This window comes from Mchenga conophoros, linkage group LG19 (genome assembly GCF_057382185.1).
Source record: "Mchenga conophoros isolate Kocher_MC1m ecotype Shallow Benthic linkage group LG19, M_conophoros_male_GT1.1, whole genome shotgun sequence".
In the NCBI taxonomy this organism is placed as follows: Eukaryota; Metazoa; Chordata; class Actinopteri; order Cichliformes; family Cichlidae; genus Mchenga; species Mchenga conophoros.
In genome coordinates this window covers 25,633,811-25,661,728 of record NC_140544.1, presented here as the reverse complement: position 1 = coordinate 25,661,728, position 27,918 = coordinate 25,633,811, and the positions used below count along the sequence as shown (strand labels likewise).

Here is a 27,918-nt window from a genome sequence, read left to right as displayed (position 1 = left end):
ATGGGCAGATGGAGATGTGGAGGGGAGAGATGGCAGGGGAGGATCCCTAAGGGGAAAGACCAGACCGAGTCCCTCCGGTCAGCATTTGAGCTGAGAGGAGGGACCTGGCACACAACACAGAAGCTCACCGATTACCACATATAGTAGAGCGATAGAAAATGGAGGAATGTGTGTAACTAGATGATCAAAACTGGGTCCAAACAAGTAACAGATAAAGGAATAGAAGAAAGTATTGAATAGCCTTTGTCCTTTCAATCACTTCTACAGAAGAGAACTTCTGTTCTCATACTTTATGGAGTAAAATATGAGAACGACAATGAAAGAAATGTCTTTCGCTATAAATCATGAATTGATGTAACTGTGCAACTGTGAACACACAATAAATAGCAGTGTTACAAAATCAAGCGTACGCGCAGCAAGACCAGCACAATTACAGGTGAGAAGTGGAAACCTTTTTCTCAGAAAAAAAACGAGAAGAAGAAGAAAAGAAATTAAAATGTATGCAAACAGATTTATATGCCAACAATGCTGGCCTTTCATGGTGATTGATGGCTTCCCTTTCTGCACATTTCAGAAGTAATAAACACAGAAATATTTCCTTCTCTTCTCTCTTAGAAAGGCACAGAAGGAAGGTTTGGGTAAAACAAATGGCTCAGAGATTCCAGATGTGTGGTCATTTATTTTATACCCAGCTTTCCCCGCTGTACTGAAATGTTAGCGAAGGTCTTGTCTGAGCCCGCTTTCAAATGTAGTAAGTTAACACCAAACGGAGGATGGCTGTGTTTCATTGTTGATTTGGTGTGTAAAGTATTACTGAAGAATGGGTGTTGGGGATAAGTTTGTGATTTATACAGCCAATCCAAAAAGTTAAAAGGAAAGTCTTTGAGGAGGGGATGTATAAATGTCAGTCTGCACGCTTGATTAAAGAGCGCTTCAACCTGACATGGCCGATCACGGTCACTTCTTAAAAAGTAGCCCATTAAATGACATGCACTAGTAATCATTATTGGCATAAGTGTCAGAAAATCCACATCTGTTTCCTGTGGTAACAGTTCAAGTGTTCCACTTCAATTACCCACTTATCACATCTAGACCATTAATCAGAGCTGCTTTATACATCACTATTTTAGTGTTTGCTCTTCACTGCTCTCCTGGTTACAAGGTTTCAATACGAGTCTGTGTGGTACTTGTCTCAAATGTATTAGCAAGGGCACAGAAAAGGTTGGATAAATGAGTAAAGAGTGTGAGCGCTGAAGATGGATGATGATGAAAGTGGAAGACAAGAGGATGGTTAGAAGTCAGAGGTCTCAGTGCCTCCAGGCCACATTCTCTACCACTTCACACACACGCAGACACACACATGCATACACACAGCCAAACCAAGAAAACAGCACAATTGCACTGAAGCAGGAGCACAGTGATGCAGCCTTGCAGTCTCTAGCAGGGGTCACCATGTCAAGGAAGCAAATTAAAAAGATGATTAACATTCATGTGGGAGAAGCGTCATTGACGTGCAGGTGGGACCACACACCATTCACTCACTCACCCACCCACCCACACCCACACACATATATCTATATAATGGGTGCACTGAATATTGCAGTCCAGCCAGTTGTAGCTGCGATGTCCTGGGAGGTGGAGAGCAGGAGGTTAATATGATCCTAGCCAGCTCTTTCATTAGACTGATGAAGGTAATAACAGCCTACAGGGAAGGAAGGGCTGCCAGATTGACTAAAACCATATACCCACAACCTGAAAGCAACGTCTGCAAGCCTACTTGAGCTACCTGGCATAGTGAGATAATAGCTACTTTTGTCATTCACCGCATTTAAATGCAGACAAACCAAACATGGAACGAGAACTGACATGACGTCATGCGATGTGTGAGTCTGATGCCCTTTCATTCCGTAGCTGTACTGCAGACCTTTCAGCTAGCTTAAAGAAGACAAAGGTAAAAGTATATGAAGAAATGATGAACCAGTCATTTGCGATACTGCACATAAATACAGAGCCAGTATTGCAAACACCAATAACAATACATTAAGGTGCAAATTTATGCAATGCAAATTTAGTTGGCTAAATATTAAACTTAAAAAACATATCCATCCTATCTGATCAATACCAACACCAACATTGGTATCGATACCATCAATATTTGGATCAATCTGCCCAACTCTATCATGAAGTTATACTTTTACACAACTACGTAGCACCTGTTGCAGAGTATTTTCTTTAGAAGTCATGTTCATTGAGCACAGTTAAGTGCATGCATCACCAAAACACATTATGAAGAAATGTGAGCTTCTATTCATGGGTATAGCCGATATCATGCATGGCTGAGAATGTGAGGCAGGGGAGCAGATTAAGAGTAAATAAAAAGAGGATGGTCGTGATAGGTAGCCCCAACAAAGAATAAACATCATTAATTGGGGAGGCACACATGGATGGACACAGCCAGATGGTGTTTTGTGCTCATTTGTCATACACTGCTGACAGAGAAAGAGGAAAGAGTGAGAACCAGAAAGAGAAAAAGGAAGAAAAAGGTGTTTATTGATTGCAAAAATCTGCACACTGCTGCCTAGAACACACTTTTACTGTGCAAATCTACCTCCGCTTGTTCTGCACCGTCTTCTCTCTGTGCCTTTCCAGACTGAGTGGTTCTGATGGTGCTGCCATTGTACACTCTGCCAAGCCGGATGCATACTGGTGAGTACAGACCCAACACCCCACAGATAGCCAAGCTTGGCATCCATTAAGGTCCATCTGTCTGCCTTTCACAAAAACACCCTCTACTGTATGTTCTTTCTCAAAGGTGGCCCACAGGAGAGAACAGAAAAGAGAGAAGAGTGACAGGAGACTCAGGAGAGCAAGAGACAGGAACAAGAAAAACGGGGTTGAGTGGATTTGGGGGGGAAAAGAACCCTAGTGTTGGCATGAAGGGACTCCAAATGACAACCAGCTGGGCTCTCACTTTGCTGCTTGCTGTTCAGGCATTTATAAAATTGAAGAGAGAAAAGTGGACTGAAAACAATGTCTTATTTTGCATTATGTGTACTAGAACTTCTAAAGTTAAAAAAAAACAAAAAAACAACAACAGTAGGATGGAGTGGAAAGTAAGAGAGATGTAGCACAAGAGGGAGCAGTAAGTCTGAGTCAGGACTGGGTTTCCACCATCCCACAAATGGAGAGTAGTGCTCAAGGCCATGGGCTGCTCAGGCAGCTACCATGCTCACTTTGTTCTCTGCGATGACAGTTTCATTCAGAGAGGCATGCACTCGGCTCCCCAGGGCCAACGTGCCCCTGCACCAACCAGCTCTTTCTTTCTCTGTTTGCTGTTCTCCTTTCAAACACAACCCTGCCTGCTTTTTGGATGTTCAATGTGTATGTGTGTAAGAATGTCAAAGGAATCAAAGCAAGCCGGCTACCCCTATTAATATACTATGGGTACCTTACAGTAAGTGCTTTACTGTCACTGCACTGAATCAGATGTAGACCCTGCTGACATGAGAGCCTGTAGACCAGATACGGTCATAAAAATGCCTGAAATTTAAAACAGAATTGACTCACTTTTTCTAAATAGTATAAACTTTGTAAGCAGCTCAATTATCACTACACAGCAGAACATTTTGCTTTGTTAGAAAGAGTGAAGTGCCAAGTGTTTTTTTGGGGATTGAGCAGACACACTATAAGGCAGAAATATAGCTCTCAAAGAATCTGAAAAAGTAGATTATTGGTGAAATCCATAACGGCACAGATGCAGGCTGTCTCACCCGGTCTCCAAAGAGCCAATCAGAAGTCGAACAAGGAAACATACTAGCCAATCATGTCTAGACTGGAGGTTCACGAAAGGATTCCCTGTGCATTGCAGGACATATCAACTCACTCCTCTACTAAAAATGAAGGTAAGCCCAATTTTTGTTTTTCTTGCTTTGCTATATCTATAATATGAATTAGCATTTCTGGTGAGATGAGCCATAAACACAGATCACGCCATAAATGAAGCTGTGATACTGCAAAGCGATCGAACGGCCAATTCATAGGCGACCTGCTTTACCTCCTGAATTACAGCTACCCCACATTTATGTCTGGAACAAAAACATTAAGACAGCTCATCCAGTTCCTGTATCAGAAATCTGTGAGCTCTATGCAGAGTTTAAAAAAAAAAAAAAAAAAAGGCAACACTGCTGCTCTCTTTTCCTTCCTCCTGCACACTCTCATACACAGAATGTTACACAATGCATCTCTTGGCTAACATAGTTATTAATAATAATAATGGATTGCATTTATATAGCGCTTTTCGGGGCCCTTAAAAAGTAAATCTCTACTAAATAATTTGGAGACCACGTCTGCCACACAGCTTGCAGTGAAACAGTCAGGCCACATCTCAATCAGTGATATCACAGCAGGCACTTGCTCCTAAGAAAAGTAAAGTACCTACACCGGCCTGATTAAGAAGGGGTGTGGCCAAAGGTGCGGCGTGCCTAAATGTTTCATACAGAGGTCATGTTATTGCATTTAATGGGGATTATAAAGAAATTGCTGTGGCACCCCCTGTGTGTGCAGCTGCCAAGCCAAGACTTCATTACACACCAGAAAAAACGTTTTCCATCGATGCTTTGTTTGAGGTTGTGAGTACAAGTAAGCAGTAGATCATTAATAACATGTGGAAGTAATTCAGATGGATTTGGACCTAAGCGTATGTCTGTTTACACAAGTCAGCTGCAAGCCAATTCTTATTTGTGATGACAACATCATTCTACATAATCTTGGCATACACAAAAATCAGGGTTTTGGGGGGGATTTTTTGCCTCTCTCTTAATTGGCCATGATATTCTGTCAATCACAGGATAATGCCTTCCTATAGGCTGATAATCTTTGCTCTCCTGCCCTTCTAAGGATAGTGGGGAGAAGTGCAATGAGCCAGTCAGGGTTTATGCATACAACTGTGCAAGCTGAGGTTACCCAAAGTGCATTGGGGTTCTGCTGCTTGCTCTGTTTGAGGCCTTAACGAAGGACTCAAGAGATGAGAGCAGCATTTTTGTCGGTGTCTATGCGAACGCACGCACGTGGACGCATTTTTCTGTGCAAGCGCATGTGTGTGTGCGCACTAGCGTAGGATCAGTGAAGTAAATCCACACTTGAAAGAGTAGCTCAATCAAGCTCTTCCACCAATCTCCCCCCGCCTCCCTTCCTTTTGCCTCTCAACTTGCTGTCGTTCCCCTGCTCCCAGTTCATTTAGAGTTGAAGAGTTCACAGGACTAAGGAGTGAAAGAGCAACACACGGGGCAAAGATGAAGAACTACCATGAGCAATGCAGCAGCCACTGGCTAAATGACAGATAAAATGTAAATACATCATACAAACCCACAAATGAGCCGAATGATTTTACAAGTCATGCTTTTTAAGAAAATTACATGAGAAATAAGCTCATATTGTTTCTGTTAAATGCACTTATTTAGCCTAGGGAAAAAAGTTTCATTTTGAATAATTAAACGAAACCATTACTGTTAAACAAGCTTCTACAAACTATTTTCTTACTAAAAAAAATAAATAGTATGAACGTGACTGAGTTTAGTTGGCTAAGCAAGTGGGAGGAGAGGATTTTCACTGCCAGACATCCTGGCTTTTAATCCCAATTCAGTCAATTGTGAGATTATTTAAGAGCAAAATTATTATTATTATAAAGCCTTTAACTTCAATTTAAGGCCAGATTTGAAGAACCTTTGGTTATCCCGCATCCTCCCCTCTTTGCTTCCTTTCTGCAGCAGGGACCTCGTCAATGACAAGTAAAGCCTTTTCCTTGGAAGGGAATAAAAAGCATGACCTCATTTTGTGTCCTGTGCGATGTAATAAAGGCAATTTTACGCTGCCAAACGTAGAGGAGATGCCCTTCATTAGAACTGTGCATACTCAGCGTGTCCATACTTTAATCCAATTTAGTTTAGCATGATAAAGGGCATTACAGCCACCCAGTCCCACACATACTCACGAGACGTATGCATTCAGATGCAGGAAATAACAGAAGAAAAGAAAGAAAGAAATGCAGAGCCCTTAAGAATTATTGGGTAGATAATGCACTGCCCCAGTATTTAGGAACATCAGACAATTATATTGAACCCAGGGGCCAGTCAGAGTCCTCTGTGGTAAGTAAAATCTATAACAAAGTCAAACTTGGTTTATTTCTTGCGTCAATATAAAGTAGAGTATTAACTAAAAATATGTCTTAGCCGAACAAGCTTTAGCATTTTTTAATAGATATGAATGTGAGGAAAATGTGCTTCCCTTATTTCATTATATTCCAAAGCAAAAACAGGACACATGGATCCTGAGAAATCAGAACATTTATATGCAAATTTGATAGGTTCAGAAAAAACACTATCTATCTAATGTCTAACTAATGGAAATAACTTTTCATTATGGTTAAATGAACAAAGATGCTTTGCCTGAAGGAAAAATAGCCTTTGGCAAACTGCATCTGGTCATTAATTAGATCCATAAAACTCTTATTCAAATTAAGAGAGAAACTTTATGAGCAAAGAGATTTCATTAGTGTCTCAAAAGAGCAAGAAGCTTTCTTGTGTTTGAGAAATAAAAGAGCGGCTCTTTACTCCACTCAGTGGTTCAGGTACCAAATTAAAAGACTGTGTGTAATGTACTTGTAAGGGTGCAAAATGCACAGAGATTTCTAGGAAAGTGATAAAGTTATTTTCATGGCACTTGATTCGGATTAGTTTTAACATTGAGCAGCTGCCATTATCTTAAAAGGTGTTGCTGTGTCGTGTTGACACGTGTGCCAGTGACTCATTCTACTTATAATAATGCAGCTTCCAGATATGGCCTTCATCTTCAACTGTGAATATAAAAGTCTTTCAATATCCTCTGTACATAATTACAAGTCCCCAAACTAAAGTCAGGAAATGAGAACCAGTTCCAAATTGTCCAATCCATCAGAGTAGGATGTTCCCTGGGTTACTTTTTTCTTTTTATTGATGCCAATGTGTTTTTCTGACTGTTGAGTCTTGCAAAAACAATGTTGTTAAACTCATGAATCTACTTTGTTGGAAACTTCTAACAAAAAGGAGTCAAGATGAAAAGGAGGAAACGGTGCAAAGCATGGCTTCATTTGAGAGAAAAAAGGATAGCAGTGCTAGTTTTAATGGCTTTAAAATGATCATTTCAAGTACGGGTGGAAACACCAGCAATATGCCGAAACATCTGTCTACACAACTTGGGCTTAAAACAGGAATCCATTAGACACTATTGCTTCTCAGCTAGGCAGCACACATGTTACAAGGGTAAATACTGCATGGTATATCCGTACAACACAGGCGAGCTTAGCAATTTTTTTCTTCTTTGACTTCAAACAACATTTTTCCCCCCCCTCACTGCATCCATTTTAAGTTTTGACTGACTGTTGCTACAATAAAATAAGGGAATTCAACCAATAAGGTTAAAAAAAAAAAAATCAATTAAGTGTGGTATCAGTGAAGTCATATCAGTTCCCTAAGGAGCTGTGAAACACTTCAGTATTCAAAACAGTCAGCGCCTAAACAAATGACAAGTAAGCCGAATACAGACAAGAAATACTCCGGCAAGATGGCACGAATTAAAGCGCCTTCCACACTGTCTCAAAAGGGCCTTATACCGCTTTGACAGACAGGTTAGAAACATCACAGAAGACAGGAGATGCATGATGCCGCTTCCTGTGGCAGACGTGAAGCTCTAAACTAGGGCTGCTCGATTATGGCAAAAATGATAATCACGATTATTTTCACTGAAATTGAGATCTCGATTATTTGACGATATTTATTTAACCCTTTAATACCTACCATAGAACCAAGTACGCCAGAGCTTATATTATTTTTTTACATGTTGTAGTGCCATTTGTGGGAGCATTTCAAGTTGCTATACAACTGTTATAGCCCATATTTTAATAATATGTATGCATTAAGTCCATAGTAACTACATTAATTGCAAAAAAAGTGCAATAAACTACAAAAAAAAAAATTGAAAATCGTTTTTGTTTTTTTGTTTTTTAGGTTTATCCCTCAAAACTTTAAATACAAAAAAGTTGCAAAAAATAGTTTACAACAACAGGAAATTTATTTTGAGTGTCTTCATAGTTTTATTTTGGAGATACACCAATTTTTATATACTGCAGGAAAAACGAAAAAAAACAATCCTATGATGCAAATTTGCAAAGAAAACAGCAGGTGCATCAAAATAAACTATTTCCAGCTGTGCAATTCGAGTTCTAAGCATCCCAGAAACTATTCAGAAAAGTCAAACATGACCAGTATAGGCTTTTAAGGCCTACAAGTAAAAAACTAAATTTTCCGCGAAAATGACGTCACTTCCGGTTTCGGGCAGGAAATGGCGGACATGCGATAGTTCGCGCTGACGTCTGTTTCACTGTGGGAAGTGTTACGAACAGCTGATCGGATCGGCAAAGCGTGTTTCTGGAATATTATGTTTTTGTTCCTGCAAGCGCTTTTTATGCAATTTTTGCAAAGCTTTATGTGGAAGGAAACCGTGACCGAGGACAAGCTGATGGCATGAGATGTAACACAACTCCTCTGGTTTCATATGCAAAACAAATTATTGCGCTAGCTTACGCGGTTCCGGTTCTACAGGGATTTAAAAATAGCTACACAAAACAGAGCGTGCTGCTCTGACCAGCTTTAAAGGGTTAACAATAACAACGTATTGAATAATGACTTTAAAAAATAATATAAAATAGTGTGCAACACCACTGAAGTTTTTTTTTTACCTCTCTTTTCAACCAACAGCAGTCACTCTCCTCTCCAAATAACTTCTGCTTAGCTTTCCGAGCTTCCCTCAGGTCCTCTTAGTCAGCGGTCTCCAACCTTTTTTGCACCATCGACCGGTTTATGCCCGACAATATTTTCACAGACCGGCGTTTAAGGTGTCACGGATAAATGAGGGAGGGGCTAATAATCGGCTCAGTCATTTTTAATGATCGTTGAAAGCCCAGATCGTAATCATGATTAAAATTCGATTAATTGAGCAGCCCTACTCTAAACTGGTCTAAACGAAAAGATACCGTTCAGGGCCCTAGAATGATGCAATGACAAGGATTTGTTTTAACTCTTTACACTATAAAACAACATTTTACAGTCTCCCCCATTATGAGTTTTGACACCTCAGTATATATCAATAAAAATGTGGTTTGACGACCATTAGGATGGTTTCCAGGTCTTTTCAAGCATACAGTAGCTGCATAGGCAGAGACTACCCTCACTAACTTCTGATGCACACCCAGTCATTTTGTTCTCTAAGCAGACCAGAAATATGAGAGAAAGCACTCAAGGAGCTTCAAGGGGTAAAGAGGTAAACCCCATTTGTTTTAACAATTACTTTCCTGATGTGGCAGACCCAATAAAATAACTAATAACCCTGAGCTGACACATGTAAACATTTGAATTAAAATATAGCAATTTATAGTCTATGCTTGTTTTTCCTAATACAACACCAGGATTCAGAGAGCCTTTCCCATGAGAATTTCTATATAAAGTTTCAAACATGTTGGTCTTAGAGCTAAATAGGTGACTTCAACTTAACTCTTGGGATTCAGGTTTCCATTTTATAAGTCTGAAGAGAAGTTTGTTCAGCTACTTTTTGACAGATTGATTAACATACAGCTCTTACTGGTGTGCATCTGAATATCCCTGTAATCTTATAACCCCTATATTGATGTGTTCAGATCAAATTTTTTCCCACTATTGAGCTCATTTCCACAAATGTTGACTTTCTTGGGGTATCGAAGGCATCATAACTCTGACACTCAAACATTACATGCTTGTAATTGTAATACAGTTACAACTGGGACAAACGCTGTCCTTGTTGCGTATGTCCCTCCCCGGGCGAAAGAATCTTAATGTGAAGCACACATGTAGGAATAATTATGCATTAGCACGATAGAATGCATGAAGGACAGCGGATTAACAAGGTTACAAATGCAAGTAACACTTTGTTTAACCTTGTAAGGCTGATATTGGTTGGCCCCATTACCACAGACCTCCAACCCTGTGCATTGCCACCTGCTGGTAAACCTGTGCCTTCAGCTGCCCTGCCCACCTGGTCACCACAGCTAAAAGCAAAAATATGCATTGCATGCCAAAAGCACTACCAGCAGCTATCACCAGTGGCACCATGTAAGAGGAAGTCTTGGCAGAGGGGAAGCGGAGATGAAATGTGGCAGTCACAGGAGGTGTGTACAGCTAGCTATGTTTTTCCACTCCGCTGGAGGTACAGCCAACCTGTTCTCCTCAACTATATATGGAAGTAAACAGGATGCTAACAGCGGGATAGAGGTAGTATGCCATATGTAGGTCGGTAATCTTGTTGTTTTGACCAAAAGCTTCTCATAGGACCATAAATTTAGAGTCAATATAAGTCCTTCATCTTCTGGGAAACTCAAATGGAGAACATTAAATCTCTCATTAAACCTCAAGCTGCTACCATTGCATCCATCCATACATCCATCCGACCGGCAAGAGGCAGAGTACAAAATGTGTACGTATAAACTTGTGGACAGTATGTACTTACTGCAGGTACAAGGAGCTTCTTGACCTCCTCCACTGCTCTCCTCATCTTGATCTCTGCTCTAGCCTGTGTGTCTTCCACTGTGATGAGGACATGAAGGTCTTCATTTAGGTGTTCCCAGTTTGGCTTTCCTCTGTTCTGCTCCTCCTGGACAGAGAAATAGGAAGAGCGAGAGAGACGTTGAGTGAATGTGACAGTGTGGGTGTGTTAGAGTACCAGTGCAGTAACACGGCATATCAGAGAAAGTGGAGGCGAGAGGCAGGCATACACAGAGGACGACGGGGCCCTGTGAAGAGAGGCGGGATGACAGGGCCGGCCCTTTAGTCAGCTATTTAGCTTTAACTTTGAAAGGACACCCTTCTTTAATAGATCCCTCGCTTCGCAGAGACAAAGATGACAGCTAGCCCTGCAGCAATTAATATCAGTGAAAGATGGATGGATCAGAGAGAGATGGATGGGGATGTTTTTATTTTATTTTATTTTTTAAACCGCAGCAACTTCACTTGTTGGACTAAAATTATAACATAGCTAGGGCTCAGAGTATGTGAAAGTACATGAGTGTGCATCTGCCTCTGACACATTTTGACATACACTGTAAGGGCAACAAAGGTTCGATGAAGGAGTCGTTTTCCTTCCTACAAAGGCAGCAGCACAGTACTCTCAGGGTCCCAAACTAGCAATAGCAGCATCTAAAAGGAAAAAATGGGTTGTATTCAAAACCACCATCACTGCTAGATAGCCTTTCAACACAGTTAAATAGGAAGCAGGCTCAAAATTGAAATTTGGCAGACTGAAGTTTAGAGAAGCTTTATGTTTTCAGTTGCCTCCATGAAAAGCCCAGTCATACCCAAGTTGTGTGAAAAAGGTAAAATGGGATATATGTACAGACAAAAAAAATCCTACATTTGCAGCAAAAAAATAAAAAATGGGATCAATTTTCAATTTAGCATAGCTACTTTCCTCCCTCTTCTTGTTGCCCGGCTGACAGTAAATCTAGCGAGCAGACACTGAGAGCGCTCTAAAAAGCTTTTGAGGTTGGATCGCATGTCAGCGTACAACCATGAAAGCCAGTGGTTTGAAAGCAGACTACTTCCCCTTGAGGTGAGGAGTTGAGGTCTAGGTTGTCTGTAAAAGATACAACCTCAGATTTTGATGTGTGACACCACATTATAGCACCAAAAAGGGGAAAAGGGGATAATAATGCTCAAATGTTTCAGTTCGTGAAGACAAAACGTGTAAAGTGAAAATGAATCTGACTGCATTGTAAAATCAGAAATGTTTTTCCAAAGGAGGTCAGAGTCTTGAGGAGTCAGCTGCATACTCTCCTGCTGTTGTTCATAAATACTGTATCGTTTACTCCCGCCCATACAAACCACCTCAACTCCAGATCACGGCTCATTTCTGAGTAGTAGGCGAACTGCTGCAAGGATGTCTAATTACAAACAATGCATTGCAGTGCTCTGCATGGGGTCCACCTGACATGATTTCAATATACTCAACAAGCACCTCAAAGTGAGGTGGAGCACGCACGCACGCACAGTACTAAGAGCTTGAGCTGAGTGCCACCCACCTGCTTTCTACTCCACAGAGAGCTGTTGCCATGGCACTGCTCTTTACAACACACACACACACACACACACACACACACACACACACACACACACACACACACACACACACGAAAGTTCAATATTCCACTCTCGTTTTCCCCTTTTCCACACATGGGTGTGGGTGGGAGGGTTGTTGGGGGGCTAGTTTTCAGCAGTCAGGCCATTATTTCACCATGGCTGTTTGCTTATGGCCTATTAGGGGACATGGGGACTGGAACGTGACTCAGCACTTTCTGGAGGGGACAAGACAGAAAGGCCACAAGGGCTGCCACTGTATGCAGGACACAGTATGAAAACACATGGCTGACACGTAAAAGTATTTACACTGACAGACTCCTGCTCAAGTTGGAACCAAAAAAAGATTAGTCGTCACATGCTCGTGCACATATGTGTGCAAAGTGTGACCACCAAAGCTCGGACAGATTCAGATTTGGTAAGGATTTTATCCAAATATATCGGGGGGTGGGGGCGATGCGTACACCCACACATCTCACACCAGCATGACTGCCTGAGAACAAGGTCACTGTGTGCCTCTGAGAGAATGTGACAGCATGACAAACAGGAGGAAGGCTGGAGGGGGAGGTAAGAGGAGACCTACCAGGAATATTGGGAAGGCCTTTGAAGACAATGTCCATGCTGGCCAACATCAAATGCCACTGCAATAACCACGTACCGGAGGGCAATGGATTTTGGCAAAGCACGTAGCATGAAAAAAATAGCATGGGGATTGCATCTATAAACACCATCTAAGAACAGGATCAAGGGGAAAGGCTGCTAGTCAGCTATGTTGCCCGACTTCCAACGTCTGTGCAGCACCTGTTAGCCCGTTGCATTTCACACCTCTCAGAAAACTTAAGGCCTCAATTCTCACCACATGTTAAAAGGTTACAAAAATATAGCACTGATATTTTTGACGATCCCTTTTTTGGTTGTCCTAAAAATCGTGATTCAACGTAGGCTTTTTAAACTTATTTCATGATCTGAGTAGTTATTCTTTACAGTCAGGTACACTCAAAAGGATCTTTGGCCATGCGGCGCCACAATTTTATTGTTATTTTGTTGGTATTTGACAGTCTAGCTACTGTTTCAACTCTGCCTTTGCTACTCTGAACGGCCCATTTGCTTTTGATCCTAAAGGATTTCCCAACTAAGGTCAGAACAACTGAGGCTGAATGCAAGCAGGCCAAACAGGTGCAGCAGAGAGCTGCAAGGACATGGAAGGACAAGAGAAGATAAGCAACGCTGGAGAAGAACAGTAAGCACTGAGGGGAAAAGATATAACTACATATTAAATGAAAATGAGCCAGATTACAGAATAAACACAGAAAACCAACATATCCACCCCCAAAATGTAGATGACAGTGGTTAAAAAAACTCAACTTATCAATAAACAAGATCAAAAATGACAGATTGAACATGACATTACTAAACAGGTCACCTTTAAATCTTTGTGGCTAAAGGACATAGCCACCTATCACAGAGGAAACAAAGACATGAATTACTGGGTAATACGGCAAGTGTAGCTGCACCCTCTGCTCAATGCCAATCACATTAAGGGTGCTCAAAACAGACCAAAAACAGCCTGCAACACAACTCCGTTACAAATAAGGCTTTTCAGATTGCAGGGAGTACAAATCATTCTCTCAGCCATCAATACCATATGGATGTTGATTTCATTTTAAAGTCAAAGTGACTTTGTGCGACACTTTGTGTCCATTAGGTATTCGGCTTCAGTCAGTGTATTGCAAACCAGGCCTCAAGTGACCCCACAGGCTCTAAGCAATGGGACATATTGTTTTTAGGGTGTATTTTATCCATTAGCTACAACAACTAAACTAATGTTACTAAACTATTGTTAACAGTTGGTCATTACAGTGATTAAGTATAAATTCAAAAACATAAAAACAGCTTGAAAGAGTTAGAGCTATAAATATAAAATGAGAGAAAAGAACCAGGCAGATATTTTGACTCGACATTGTTTCCCTTAAGTTGTTCAGCTTAAGGTAAACATTGCTAATAACCAGCCATTAATATTAACTAATTAAGGTAGACTAAATTATTCACTGCTTTCTCTCTCCATGCACCAGCATCTGTGCACTGAAAGCATGAAGCCGTAATACCTGCATGTATACTCTGCTATTCTCACAGTGTGCCCTTTTGCGGTTGGATGGTGCCAAGTTAACCAAGGCGCAGCCCCGATGTCTACAGCTTTTCTGGTGTGTAATCAGCCTGGCAGCCTGTGCTTCTTCCACAATCAAATATTAATGTTCACAAATTAAATTGGATTTTATATATAATTTAGAAATGTACAACACTAAATATCCGCCTTAGTCCTTTTCTATGACAGTCACCTTTTAACCCCCTAAAGCTATTTGCAGAGGAAAAACTCCAAGGCAACTAAAGTAACACCTGGACTCTGAAGACTTAAGTACAAAGAAGCTATTGTGGCTCTATCGAAGTGCATCCAAAGATGAGGAGCTAAAAAAATAAATTAAAATGTAAACAAAACAAGTAGGTCTGCTGCAGAGCCAGCAGGCTAATGGAATTCAGTGTATTGACTGCCAATGTCACATATTAACTCTTAAGCAATAAATGCAGGAGCTGTAGTGTGACTCTGTCTATGGGCTGGCACAAGCTGATGGCTCAAATTGGAGTCCGATTCTATTCCATCAGTGACCATGCTGATAGCACAGTTTTAGCCATTATGTTTTGGGACAATCAGCAAAAAATACAAATCAAAGCAAATTCACTTGATAGAGAACATTTTTCAAGTGCAAGTCTGAAAGGACATTTAGTGCGACTCTAAATAAAACAGCCATCTAAGTAATTTCACCATGTAGCAGCCAAAATAGAATTAGGGAATTGGTTTTGCAAAAGGGAAGGGAAATCCCTTTTCTGCCTGTGCAGCGGTCGATACAGCGTACCTGTAATTTAATTGCAGTTGTTCTTGCTGCTGTTTTGCATTAAGCGCGACTGCGGGAGTGGAAAACAGAGACCAAAGCTGCCACGTCAGGTGAAAATCTGATTGGAATATGGCTGCAAAGAGAGTCCTTTTTAGCTGTCAGAAAAATAATTACTCAAATGTGTCAGAAAATCTTTCATCTTTCCAACCATACTTCTCTATTAAGAGATGTTGCAAAAATCTACGTGTACCAGTCACTCTTATAGAGACCTCACAAGTTATTTTCATGTGTTAGACTCCCCTGTCTCAGCCTAAGCTGGATTTCAGATGCCTGCACATACACACAGACATTTGTAGTAAGTTCACTATTTTCATATTCTGTATTTGCCTACCATGCCAAACCATAAATGATAAAAATACTTCTGCTGGGCTCTGTCCATTATAGCTGCCCAACATCATTTTAGCGTCAACACTACGGTGTGCAGGCCTGCAATCGTTACATCACAGGCCATGCTGCAACTCATTTGACAAAGAGTGTGTCATTACAGAAATATCTTGCCTCAGTCCTGAGGAAATGTCGATGGGGACTCGGTCAGAGGCACAAAACAGATTTTTCTCTAATGTTTTTTTTTCTTATGTTAAAAAAATTAACATTTAAGAAAGAACGCTTTGCACTCGATTATTACTTAGGGGCAAGAAATGCAGCTGTTCTAGGGAAAATTCATGAAAATCACTTTATTTTTCCATCTTGTCCAACATGTTTCAATTTCTACTTCAGATATTCTATTCTAAATAACCCAATGCTGCACCATTAGACAAAAGACATTTGTTAACTATGCTTAAATACTGTGCTTGGAAACAATTAAATGACTACAGTTTTTAATTTGCACACAAAATACTACAGCAAACAAAAGAAGACTGCAATGCAACGTAAATTTGTGTCAGGCAGCCTAAAACAAAACATGATATGTGTTGGTACATAAACATACAACAAATAATTATAATCTGGTGTGATTAGATGTTCAGGATTACAAAAATCTCCATCACTCGTCATCCATCAGTCTACCCTATTGTTCTCTTCACCTGCTTCTTTCCCTCTTATTTTATTTTCTGCTTTTCTTCTCTCACTATTGTTCTTTACTTCTCTTTCCCATTCCATAGCTCCAGTGAACTGACTCCCTGTCAGGCAGTGCGACCCAAGAGGGAGTAACCAGCTGAATTATTGAGAGCATAAAAATGCTGCTGCTAATGGATCCTGAATAAACACACTGGCTAAGCTGCTGCCGTGGCATCCTCTTCTGCCACGGGGCATCAAGCTGAAAATACTGAGGTTGAGAATGCAGTGACTGGGAGCTCCTCACGCAGCTTTATTTGCAGCTGAGCCACAGCCATGAGACGCTTCAAAGCTTTTGGGGTCCTGTAAACAAATCTCATAGTATCTATTATGATTTATGAATCCAAAAACAGTCACATTATTAGGCGTTTTCCTCATTACGCACTGTAACGCAACATTAATGGGGGGAAAAAAACAACATTAGTGGAGTGTTGAGTGATTAATGTAATTAAATCTTCAGTTATAATTTTGTTTAAAGAAAGATAATCGAAATAGGGAATTATTGTGCTGCAATCAATTTTGTAATGGTGTTCTGGTTTTGTCTCTTTTTATGAGTCCAGCAAATGCCTTTTCCCCAACAAAGGTGAAACTATACCAGCAAACTCCTGAAGTGGAGACTAGTGAGCTCAACTTCCATCAAAACAATCCTGTAACCCTACCACCTAATTTCTTTTCCATTCACTTATTTGTTGTTCAGTTTAATTAAATTTAATTTAAATTTAAACATTTTTAAATTCCACAAATGTATAATGTTTTTAGTCTTGATAAGTAATCCTCTCAAATAATGATTTTTTTTGTAGCCCTACATGGGTGTACGTTAAAATCATAGCACAATACTAGGGGGGGAAAAGAGAGAAATGAAATTAAAATAAAAAAAAATAAATAACTATAATGGATTTGGAGGAGGAAACAAAACCTTTTCCTCATTTACTTAGATTTTCTATGTATACACAGTATTCAGGACCATTTATGAAGCATTTTGAACATGAGATCATTTAATTTCTAAATATCAAGTGGAGAAATGATCCTGCTTGCTTATGTGTGTAATATTTGCCTTGACAGGTCCCATCACAGCATCACACACACACACAAAACAAACTGGCACACGTCATTAACTTTTAACACAGTAAGAAATAAGGGAGGCAATCATGGATTCACGTAATGAGCTAAAACAAAAGGATGTGTGGGCTGGTACATGTGTGAGCATGCTTGGTCCCATTAAACAACTTCGGGATCTAATTCCAAAGAAGACGCCGCAGCTGAGCATCTCCATCTTGTTCTGTGATAATGAACTTACTCAAATGGAAATGAGAAGGAAAGATAGAAATTAAAATACGAATGAAAGAAGCCATAAAAAAAGAGGAAAAAAAAAAAGAAAGTGGAGCAAAAACACTGGGCCTGCAGCAAACTGGATCCTCTAACATATGACTCAGCTGGAATCTGTATGATCTATTGGACTATTCTGTAACTGTTGGACTTTTTTTTTTTTTTTTTTTATGTAGGAGAAAGGTAAGTATTTGGACATGGACAAAAGACATTTCTGCAACTGTTAAATTACAGCTGCTTTCATCACACTGTGTCAATGCACTGGTCACTTTTTTAAGTACACCTGTATAACTGCTTGTTAAGCCAAATATCTAACCAGCCAATCGCATGGCAGCAGCTCAAAATATTTAGTTGGGTCAAGACAACATGGTGAAGTTCAAACTGAGCACCAGAATGGGGAAGAAAGGTGATTTAAGTGACTTTGAAAATGGAATGTTTGTTGTTGTCAAGACAGGCTGGTGTGAGTATTTCAGAAACTGTTGATCTACTGTTGATCTGTGGAATTTCCCCACATAGCAATCTCTAGTGTTTACAGAAATTGGTCAGAAAAAGACAAAATACAAAGTGAGAGGCAGTTCTCTGGGTAAAAGTGCCTTGTTACTGAAGCAAAAGCGGGCTTGATCTGGTACTAGCAAGGTGTACCTAAAGAGTCACCGATATGATGATGAGCAATTGGGAGCACAAAGAAAAGGAAAATTAAAAAATGAGATATAAATAATGAGTTAATTAAATACAGTCAAAAGCAGCCTTTATAGGAGGCTTTGAGGCAGATGGGCAAAATTTGCAGTTAATTGAAACAACACATCTTAAAACTGTCAATTTGTCCTTGTATTAACTTCCACACAATTTCCTCAGGGATTAATAAAGTATTCTTATTTTAAGGGCATCACTAAACCTGATCTGACAGACTCAAAATCTTACTTCAGGGTGCATTTTTGTTGCTGTTGTCTTGTTGTCAGCCATACTTTGGGATTGTGTTATGATAGGAATTTCAGCAAACTTGGCGTCTGACTTTGACCGCGTCTGAGATTTTTAGGACACACACCTATGGTATATCAATTTGAAAATCCTACGTCGTCTCATTGGAGTAATCGTGTCCATGTCACTCGCACAGAGAGACAACATCAATACTCCAGGTCTTTTATGACTGTGGGCTCAAAATGTTTCACATCATTTCATTTTATTTACCTAAAGAGCACAGTTTGTAAATAAAATAATGCAAAAGGTGGCATTGTTTTGCATAACTTCAGTCCTTTGTGGATATGTAGAGACCTTATATGTCTCCAAAGTCAGCTCGGTATATCCAGAAATAGTGGCTGCTCCTGGCCTTGGCCGACTGGTTTACTACTGGCTTCAATACTTTCCACTGCGCAGCGTTTTGCAAACAGCACTATCAGATATCAGGATGCAGCCACTGGGCATTAGCTAAGCATGTGTCTGCTTCATGTTTCTTCAAGACCAGAGGGAAGCTTTTTGTGTGACCACTGGCCCAGAAACTTTCGCAATATTGTGTGAAAATTAAAAAAAAAATATGAGTTTTCCTCTTGTATATACCAGGCACACTGCCACTGATGATCTTACCTTCTTTTTGTCTCTCATGGAGCTTTTTCCTCGCACCATGATTTTGCATCCCGTTTCTGCTTCCAACTGTTTGGCTGTGAGTCCCCGCGGGCCAAGGATTCTCCCCACAAAGTTATACTGCAGAAAGAGAGAGAGGAAGAATAAATAAAAATAAAATAAAAAAAAAAGAGAGAAAACCTTGTGAGTCTATATACAGACACATAAAAGACAGAAAAATTTACATTTTATTTACCTCAGAGAAACCCTTCATAAGCAATAAGCAGTTTCCATGAGCTTTCAAAAAGCATGACCTCAGCTTTGTTGGATATCACGCCTCTGCTACAAAGACTACACGCACAGCCAAAACTACCCTCTTTCAGCCTTTCAGGAGCCATTTTCACACCTGCACTACAGACCTGAACTTTTCTCGACAACAACACTGGAGGATTTGTGTCTGAGAACACAAAAGTCCATATCAGTCTGACAGGATATTAAACTGACCCCACCCTGCCAGTTCCCTATGCAGTGTAATGTCCACTTCACTTAAGCAAGTACGCGTGCAGGTGCCGTCCATCATGTGTTTTCTGTGATCTACCAGGCCATGCTTAACCCAAAATAGATTTTTTTCCCTTGTCTGACACAAACAATCTGCTGTCTACTAAATGTAGGAAAGGAAAAGTTGGTAACCAGCAGATACAGTTCCTCTTTTTTTTCAGTTTTTTCCCACCTATTTGACTGGAAACTGTGCTAAAATAGCTGCACTGGTTGTATTTTTTGTCCCTTCACCACAATGAGAGCACGATCAAAGACGACAGTGAGGTTGGCTTGCCCCAATAGATGTCAAAATGATCTCAAACAAAAAATAGAATATTAACTACACAGGGTGTAGTCTGGGTGGGCATGGTGGAAAAAGAACAAGGGAAATTGAGGTGGAAAGTGTGCTAGGGGTTGTGAAGTATGGCAGTGTGTTTTGACACAATTTTATTATCATGGCCCCCCTTTCACTGGTGAGTGGCTGTGGAGCTTTGTACCACAAGGAAACAAATTTGCCAACATAATCCTCTTGACATGAAACTGGTTTCCAACAGGATAAAGAGAAAACATGTTGGAATAATCCAAATAAATTTTCAGCCAGAACGAAAACAGAGGGTAAGGAGGAGCACAGTGATGTATAAAAAGGTAAACAAACCACCCAGGTTTCAATAACGTATGCTGGTGGAGAGCATGACGGGTAAGAGATGCCCCCTCCCCCCTTCTTTTTCTACCTGAAAATGCTCACTGCCATAGCGGAAAGCTTTCCTTGACAATCAGAAGCACAACTATTCGTCTCTTGGGCTGTCGCAATGAGCTGTGACACCACAGCATTAAATTCTTAAAACGCAGTCACATCTGCTTACGCACGCCACCGCACCAGTGCCTCTGCAAAATCCAAAAGGCTATCAGAGGAGTCACATTTAATTACAGAGGGATTACAAATTTAATGTGATGTTGCCAGTATTTCCCCTAAACAACATAAATGCTACTGAGGACAATCGAAAACTCCGGGCCTTTTGTTTTTCTAGTCCCTGTCGGTGGGTTTTGCCTGCATCCCTGGCCTGTCTCTAACAGGAAAGACACACCCTGTGACTGGAGTCTCCCACAGACGATCATGGCGTGCTGCTACACAGGCTGCAAGCGTGCTTTTCTCTGTCACAAGGCAACTGTCCGTTTGGTTAACTCGAATGCAGGAAACTGGCACAGGGGCTACATTTGTGTGTGTGCCAGCTGAAGGATGTAAGGACACCTGTCCTCGGAGGTCAGCCACCAACGAGGTATGTTGGCCTGCTTCTGACTTCTACATAAACACACAGATGCATGCACAGCCTCGAGAAGCACAGAAGAGAGAGCTGTCTGTCTGCATCACAGCTCCCGCTGCAGACGAGGGTGAACCCTGAGTACTGTGGTACTCCTACACATACCACACAAACACACAGTTTCTAACCCACTAAACTCAAGCTACAGTGATGTGTGTTACACTCTGCTAACAACAGTGGTGACATATTTGAAAAATGCTTGCTATCAAATTAGCAAATACAAGGTTAAAGAGAAAGAAAAAAATCTAAATGTATATGTAGATTTCTGTGCAGATATGACATGTGACAGCTCCAATTGGCCTTAAAACCTACAATATAACCCATCAGTCCCAAAACTGACAGATTTATTCACCGTGAATATATTAAATACATATATATTACACACCAAGCTTAAATCATCGGATTATAGAAGGGGGTAGGAGAATATCTGATCAAAACTCTGAGGTGGCAACTAGTCGAACCACTCACCTTTTTACAGCAGAGGTGTACAATGTGAACATGATTATGCTGTGTTTGTCAGAGAGCAGTGACACGAAGGAGGAAAGCAGGAAGAAATAAAGAAAGGAAAAAGTTATGATGCCACATCTTGTTTTACCACTACTTGGGAAATGATTATGAGTAAGAAAGGCCAGCACCGGCGCATTCTCGTATTTTTCACACTGTGCAGGTAGACAAGCTAACTACTCAACTCCATCTGACGGGTCCTTGCAGATAAAAGAAGTGTGCGGATTGTTATGGCCCCAGGCCCTCTTGCGGTGGTGCTGTCTCTATTGAGTTGCAGGGGTTCCTGTGTACAGCTGAGTAAGACTGGTGGAAAAGCAGAAAACCCAGCGAGCACTCTGCACAGCTATTTAAACGCCACGTGCCTCGTCTGGCTTTGTCTCACATGTCCATATATTGTTTGCACACTTCACGTTTCTTCCTGTAAGTTTCAAAAATACATATATATGTTAAGCTGGCAGTACACCTCAGTTTTTTGCTGTGACGTGACTACGCGAGCATTTCAACAAAGCAGCCACCTATCATATTTAAACTTTGCAATTTGAAATGTAACACTGCTGTAAAGAGTGAAGCCACATTTACTCAGTAACAGAATAAAGCTCAGCATTTTAATTGTAGTGGATGGCTCGCTTTGCTCCCTGGTCTGCAGTGAGGGTTTGACACTCTTTTCATGGATGTTGATATGCTTTTACAAAAAAGCGACCTCCATTTTCAGCCACTGGAATGTAGAGACAATGAACAGCCAAGCGGGTGAGTTATCAGAAGGGTACAGGGCCCTCGACTCTGCCAGGAACTACACTCAGTACAGCCAGACAGGGGAGAAGGACGGATACTGTGCCCTGACTGCCAAATGCACTATCCAGTCTTCACCCGGGCCTGCTAAACTATCAAGCTAGCTTTCATTTTCTGTCTTCCTGCTATTAAATCAACTCCGTGCTTCTGCAGACTTAAAAAACATCTGGGAGCCATCATTTTTCTCGTCTGGACTTCCAGAGCTTTATTATTGATTATCGTCAACAGATCTATGATTTTCCTCACTAAAAAGAAAAAGGAGGGGGGTTGGGCTCGATTATTTACAGTAGTAGAAAATTGCAATGGAAGTCTTCTCTTCAGTTCTTGAGTTCAGTGTCACGTTATCTGAGTTTTCTCAAAGTTTCACCCCCCCCACAAAAAACAAACAAAACAAACAACAAAATACAAATACAAACATATACAGTATTCACACATAGCTCATGTGTAAACACAAAGACATACAGATGCGCACACATTCATACTCACAAAGCCCCCTCCAGGACAAAGGCTTACACTGACATTAAAGGGCCTTTGTTTAGTCCCAGTTATCGCTACTCCACAGGCGGGTTATGCTGTGTGCATCTACGTCTCTGTCACTGTGTGTTTGTGAGCGTGTGTGACACAATGTATGGAGTGAACTCTTACAGACACCCTCGGCATACAGAGCTGCACGGGTTTGTGTGCACGGGCATTCTGGTTTTGTGTGAACTACTGAGAAAAAACAGCAGTTCCACCAACAATGCTCACAGAAGCAGAACAATTGTGCCTTTGACGGCGTTTGTTTGTGGTGGTGGGGAGACAGGAAATGAGATCATGCTGAGGGTTCTGACTGTGTGCGTGGAAGGCTTATCGAAGAGCCGGGCAAGGCCAGGAGCAGAATACCAATCACTTATTAACCAGCCTTGCTGGGCTTATGGAAATGAGGAATAGTTCATTCAGTGCAATGCATCATGGAAAGGAGGAACCTGGTTACACCAGGCACCATCATCTCTCCCCATCTTTTCACTTACTTTACTCTAAACCTCCCTCAAAGTCTGAAAGCATTATTGCGAAACAATGATATCCAGTTTATGGAGGCTTTACAGAAGTTACCAGCCCGCTTAGTTGGTAAAATACATCCCTTTTGTTTCCATATCCTCCCTTCTGTATCCATTCATAGCTTCTGGAAACTCTGCGGGCTTCCTTTTCCTCTTTGTCAGGACCTTGGCGTTTCCTTTGCTTATCTGTGACCCCCACCCCTGTAGTGGACAGGTCTTTCATTTAATCACAGACAAGCTCCCTGCTTTTAGTCACTCATTTATCTTTGGGCTCTAGTGTTGCATCACTGAAATAATCCATCATATTTACCTTCACACTACTGCTTGATCCCTACCCCTGCCAAAAAACAGTATAGAAGGAATATGAAATGGAGCAGACAGGTGTATAAACTACTGAAACCTGCATACCTGATGTTTGGGAGGGACAGAGGACAAGGCCATAGGCTGATGAAGGAGTGAAAATTAGACTTAGATTCCAGTGGTGACATTTACACCTCAAAGCCCTACAGACTTCAAAGCTCTCTATTCAGCACACCCAGCATTTAGTGCCTAATCCATAGCTCCTTTGATAATTCTGTTTGGGTTTATTTCGGGGTTGCAGGCAGGGTGGAAATACAGACGAGTGAGGACGGAGAGATGGAAAGCATAAAGATTGATATTGGCTCAAAGTTTGGAAGATGTGAGTAAAGAAAGCAGCGAGCAAAGTTTGTAACCCTTTAGATAAACAAGAAGCTGGGATAAAAAATAAACAAGTAGAAACATGCTCAGTTACATTCAGCCTCACCCCTATGGTTAAACGTTACATAATCACAATGAATCAATAGAAGACCGAGAAAGATGTGGATTACTGTTATTCGTGTGATGCTAGCTTTCTCAGGAAAACTTGATGCCGGTTAGTTACATCTCACCAATATCCATTCAGTTTAACAGAATTATGCAAATTCAGGTAAAGCTGTGAAATCACACTTGCATCAGCTGATTAGCCATCAGCTTCTTTACTCACTTGTACTGATTCATAATATGACAGCCAACCATGTAACTGATAACAGCTAGTCATACACATTCATAGCCTGATCTGCTTCTAGCAACACCCTGTGATGCAACAACTTCCTGTTAAGTTTTCGGTAATGTTGATGTTGATATCCAGCATTTATCCTGGCGTATTAGATCTCCCAGCAGTGTCTCTCATTATGAGCTATTTCCAATAAATTGTTGATTCCTTCAGGAGATTGTCTTTCAAAAAAATAAAAAATAAAACAAATAATGTTGGTACTGACACAGATATCAAATTAGTATAGTTGATATTTACATCCAAGATTTTTGTTCAGCAGTAAAATCCTGGTACTTACACAGCACTCTTCAAGCATTAAAAGTGATTTTCTCCCACACATTGATACAGTGCTTTTTTCAGTGCCTTCAAGTGCTTTCCAGTTATCGCACACATGCAAATTGATGGACCCATCAGGGGTGACTTGGACACTCTGGGATCAAACCACTGACCTTACGACTGTTAGACGAAACGCTCTATTACCTGAGCCAGAGTCCAAACAGGACAGGTCTTGCCAGCTATCTCTGTTTTTTTGTTTTTTTTAAGTCAAAGGCATGGATATTAGTATTTGCTCAAAAATCCTGTATCAGTGTGATCTAGTATATGTATGCAGGTAGTGTAGCACTATTGATACAAGCTGACACGACAGTGCAGTGCAGTCTTTGATTCCGGTGTGGTCGACCTGCTTCATTTTGTCCTTGATTCTCACTTTTCACCCTCCGTATCTGTCAGCTTAATGATGCACAGACGGACGGGCCAAAGCAGCACGTGGCACCATCCACCCAAAGTATGCAAGCACACGCTGCTGCTACACAAGCTGGCATTAGTGCGGTAACGGAAGCACGTCTAATAGCTTATACTTTTGCTCTTCGTCATTTTAACTGACAACAACAAATAGAGTTCTCGCTGCTTAAATTATTATTGTAATTACCTTCTTATCAAACGGCTAACTGGAAAACCATCCGTTCATCAAATTATCAGCATCACGCATGGCTGGCTAGCTATAGTTATCAAAATCCTCCTCTCTGCCGCTCTACCAGTGTGTCGAGGTGAGGTGCGGGGCGGTACATTTCCAGGACTCGTAATGACTTAAGGGGGTCAGAAGGATATCAGGAGCTGGCATGATAAGTGATGACACCCTCATGGGAGCAAGCTTAATGACTTTCCCTGTGCAGGGACCTGGCTGGTTTGGCCGGGCAATTTTTCCGCAGTGAAAGAGAGAGGGCCAGGACATTCTGTCTGCTCAAACCACCAGAGCCTCTTTCTTTGCTGTTCGCAAATCTGGGTGCCTTGCAGTGAAGCACCATGATCCAACAGAACACATGAACACACACACAAACACACTCAGAATTCAAATAGTTAATGGACTTTTTCTCCCTCTCTCTCCCTTTTTTTTTTTTTTTTTAAACCAACTCATCAATGTATAGAAAATATAGTATCTTTCTATTGTCTTTTTTTTCTTATTTGCAACAAGATTTACAGTTAAAAACCTCATTTGAAGCTTAAATTCTTTGGAACAATGAAAGGCTGGTGATCCCCCCGGTGCTTTCTCCAAATATAAGGAGAGAAAATATTTGCTTCTATTAAGGAGACGAGTTATTTGCAGTTTACAGATCGACTAATTTGCTTTTAGAAACTTTAAAAAATAAGAAAAAATAGAAACTCGCATGGACTTCAAACATCTGCTCCTGTGAGGTTCTTTGGTTTGGAGACAGCTGGTGTGGTGAGAGAGCGGAAATGGGACAGGGGCTTAAAAGGATTTCATTACTGGGGTAAACAACCTTAAGTGCCATGACAACACCCAGAACACTAGACAAACAGAAAAGACCAACAGCAGAGACTTAGCTAGGGTGTCCCTAGCTAGGTTTTTTCCCCTTTTTTTTAAATAAACAATTTTGGCTATACAAGTGATCATTTTCGTCTTGTGGATGCCCCCGAGCTTGTGACAAGTTCAGACGGTCCTGTTTACCACTTGCTCAACAGCTTACATCCAACTGAGGGTCTCATTTCACAGAGTCAGCACAGCAGAGGTGTCTCCCCCCACCTCTCGCGTGTGTTTTCAGTCCTAAGCATTTCTCAACACCAGGTGACCTGCCCACAACCCACCTGGGCATTTAAGAGTTGGCACATACAAATACACTGGGAATAAAGTGGAGACAGACACCATCTTAAAAAGATATGTCACACATCCTATCAGACGCCTCAAGGTCAACGGAAATGACATGCTGAGCTGTCAGTCAGCTGCCTATCAATGTGTATGCGAGCGTGTGCTTGGAAGAGAAGCGGAGCCACAGATAGCATTTAATTGAAGGTTGAAGTTATCAGATAGCCTGCGACTCAGCTGTCAGTCAAGATGCAGTCACCACAGTGACGCTTCGCAGTGTTCTGCACCGCTGACGACATCGGGAAATGGCTGACTTTGAAGAATGGCGAGGGGGTGGGGGAGACAGACGCGCAGGCAGACTGAGTGATGGAGGCGCACGCATACACAAACACATTTACAGACAGATGTGGGGCACACAGGCTAGAAGAGGGACACACTTAAGGGAATTAGAGTAGGAGTGTGCTGGCGAGGCAAGTTATTTTGGTAGAATTGACATGCCGCACTGCATCCAGGCACCAGGACAATCTAATTATCTACTGGTGAAACCTGAGCAGGGTAAACATAGGTGATCTGACAGAGAAAGCGTAAGAGAGCGCGTAACCTCAGCCTAAGGATATAGTATGAATAAAGGGAGTTTTTAAATGGAAGTGAAAACTGATGCCAAGAGTTCCACAGATGGGGAAACGGCATGAATGATGACAAATGTTCCACGGCAGGTGAGTAGATGCCAACAACACAAAACAGGAGACTTGGAACATCATTCTCCGTTTTCTTGGGAGAGCCTAGACTTGTATCAGCAAGCCACACATACATGGATTTTCAGTGGGAGGACTCTGGGAAATCAGACAGAAATGTAAAAAGGATGGTGAAATTCCCCAGTCTAATAATCTTTCATTACACTTTCCTATCCGTTAGAAGTGGGCAGATGGGGATAAAAGGGACATTTTTCCCTTTGCTTCTTTTCTATCCTCTCGTGCTTCCTCCCCCTTTTTCTTAAAAGACTAAAGGCTTCTTCTTTTTATCATCTTTAAAAGCACAAACTGTAGAACCGCTGTCTCTCCGTGTTAAGACAACCATTTTAACTGTTTTATTGGGAAATCAGTTTAATGCGCAGCAACACTTTATCTCCTATTGTCTGCTGCTCAAATAGTCAATGCCAGATTTTATTTCCTCTCTGTCCACTAACTTAAAAATCCTAAACAGCAGCGAGAGCAGCAGCACAATCAAACGGATGACTACTCTTCAACTTCAACTGGTAGCCTTAAAAAAAATTACATATCTGGCACAAGATTACTGTTGGCACCTACACAAATATGATTTGGCAATCATGCTGAGGAAGTTTTGCACGTGTTCCAAACAGGAGAGCTAAAATAAATAAATAAATAAATAAATAAAATAACAATCATTTAATCTGGACTTGCTGCTGATTTCTCCCAACTGCAGTCATCACATCTAAATTTAACAGTAAGTCTGCCATTGTCCTCTTTCCCTGCTGACAGACTGAA

At 41.1% G+C, this 27,918-nt stretch overlaps 1 protein-coding gene across 5 annotated transcripts in view; it reads right to left on the bottom strand.

Moving 5' to 3' along the window:
- The window catches only part of qkia (QKI, KH domain containing, RNA binding a), a 79,862-nt gene that overhangs the window by 18,918 nt on the left and 33,026 nt on the right, over positions 1-27,918 (bottom strand). For all 5 annotated transcript variants that reach the window (XM_085258191.1, XM_085258193.1, XM_085258195.1 and 2 more), the window contains exons 3-4: positions 19,100-19,216; positions 10,570-10,713 (exon numbers count right to left, since the gene is read on the bottom strand). In XM_085258191.1, the coding sequence (XP_085114317.1) occupies positions 10,570-10,713; positions 19,100-19,216 (261 nt within the window). The remainder of the gene's footprint in view (positions 1-10,569; positions 10,714-19,099; positions 19,217-27,918) is intronic.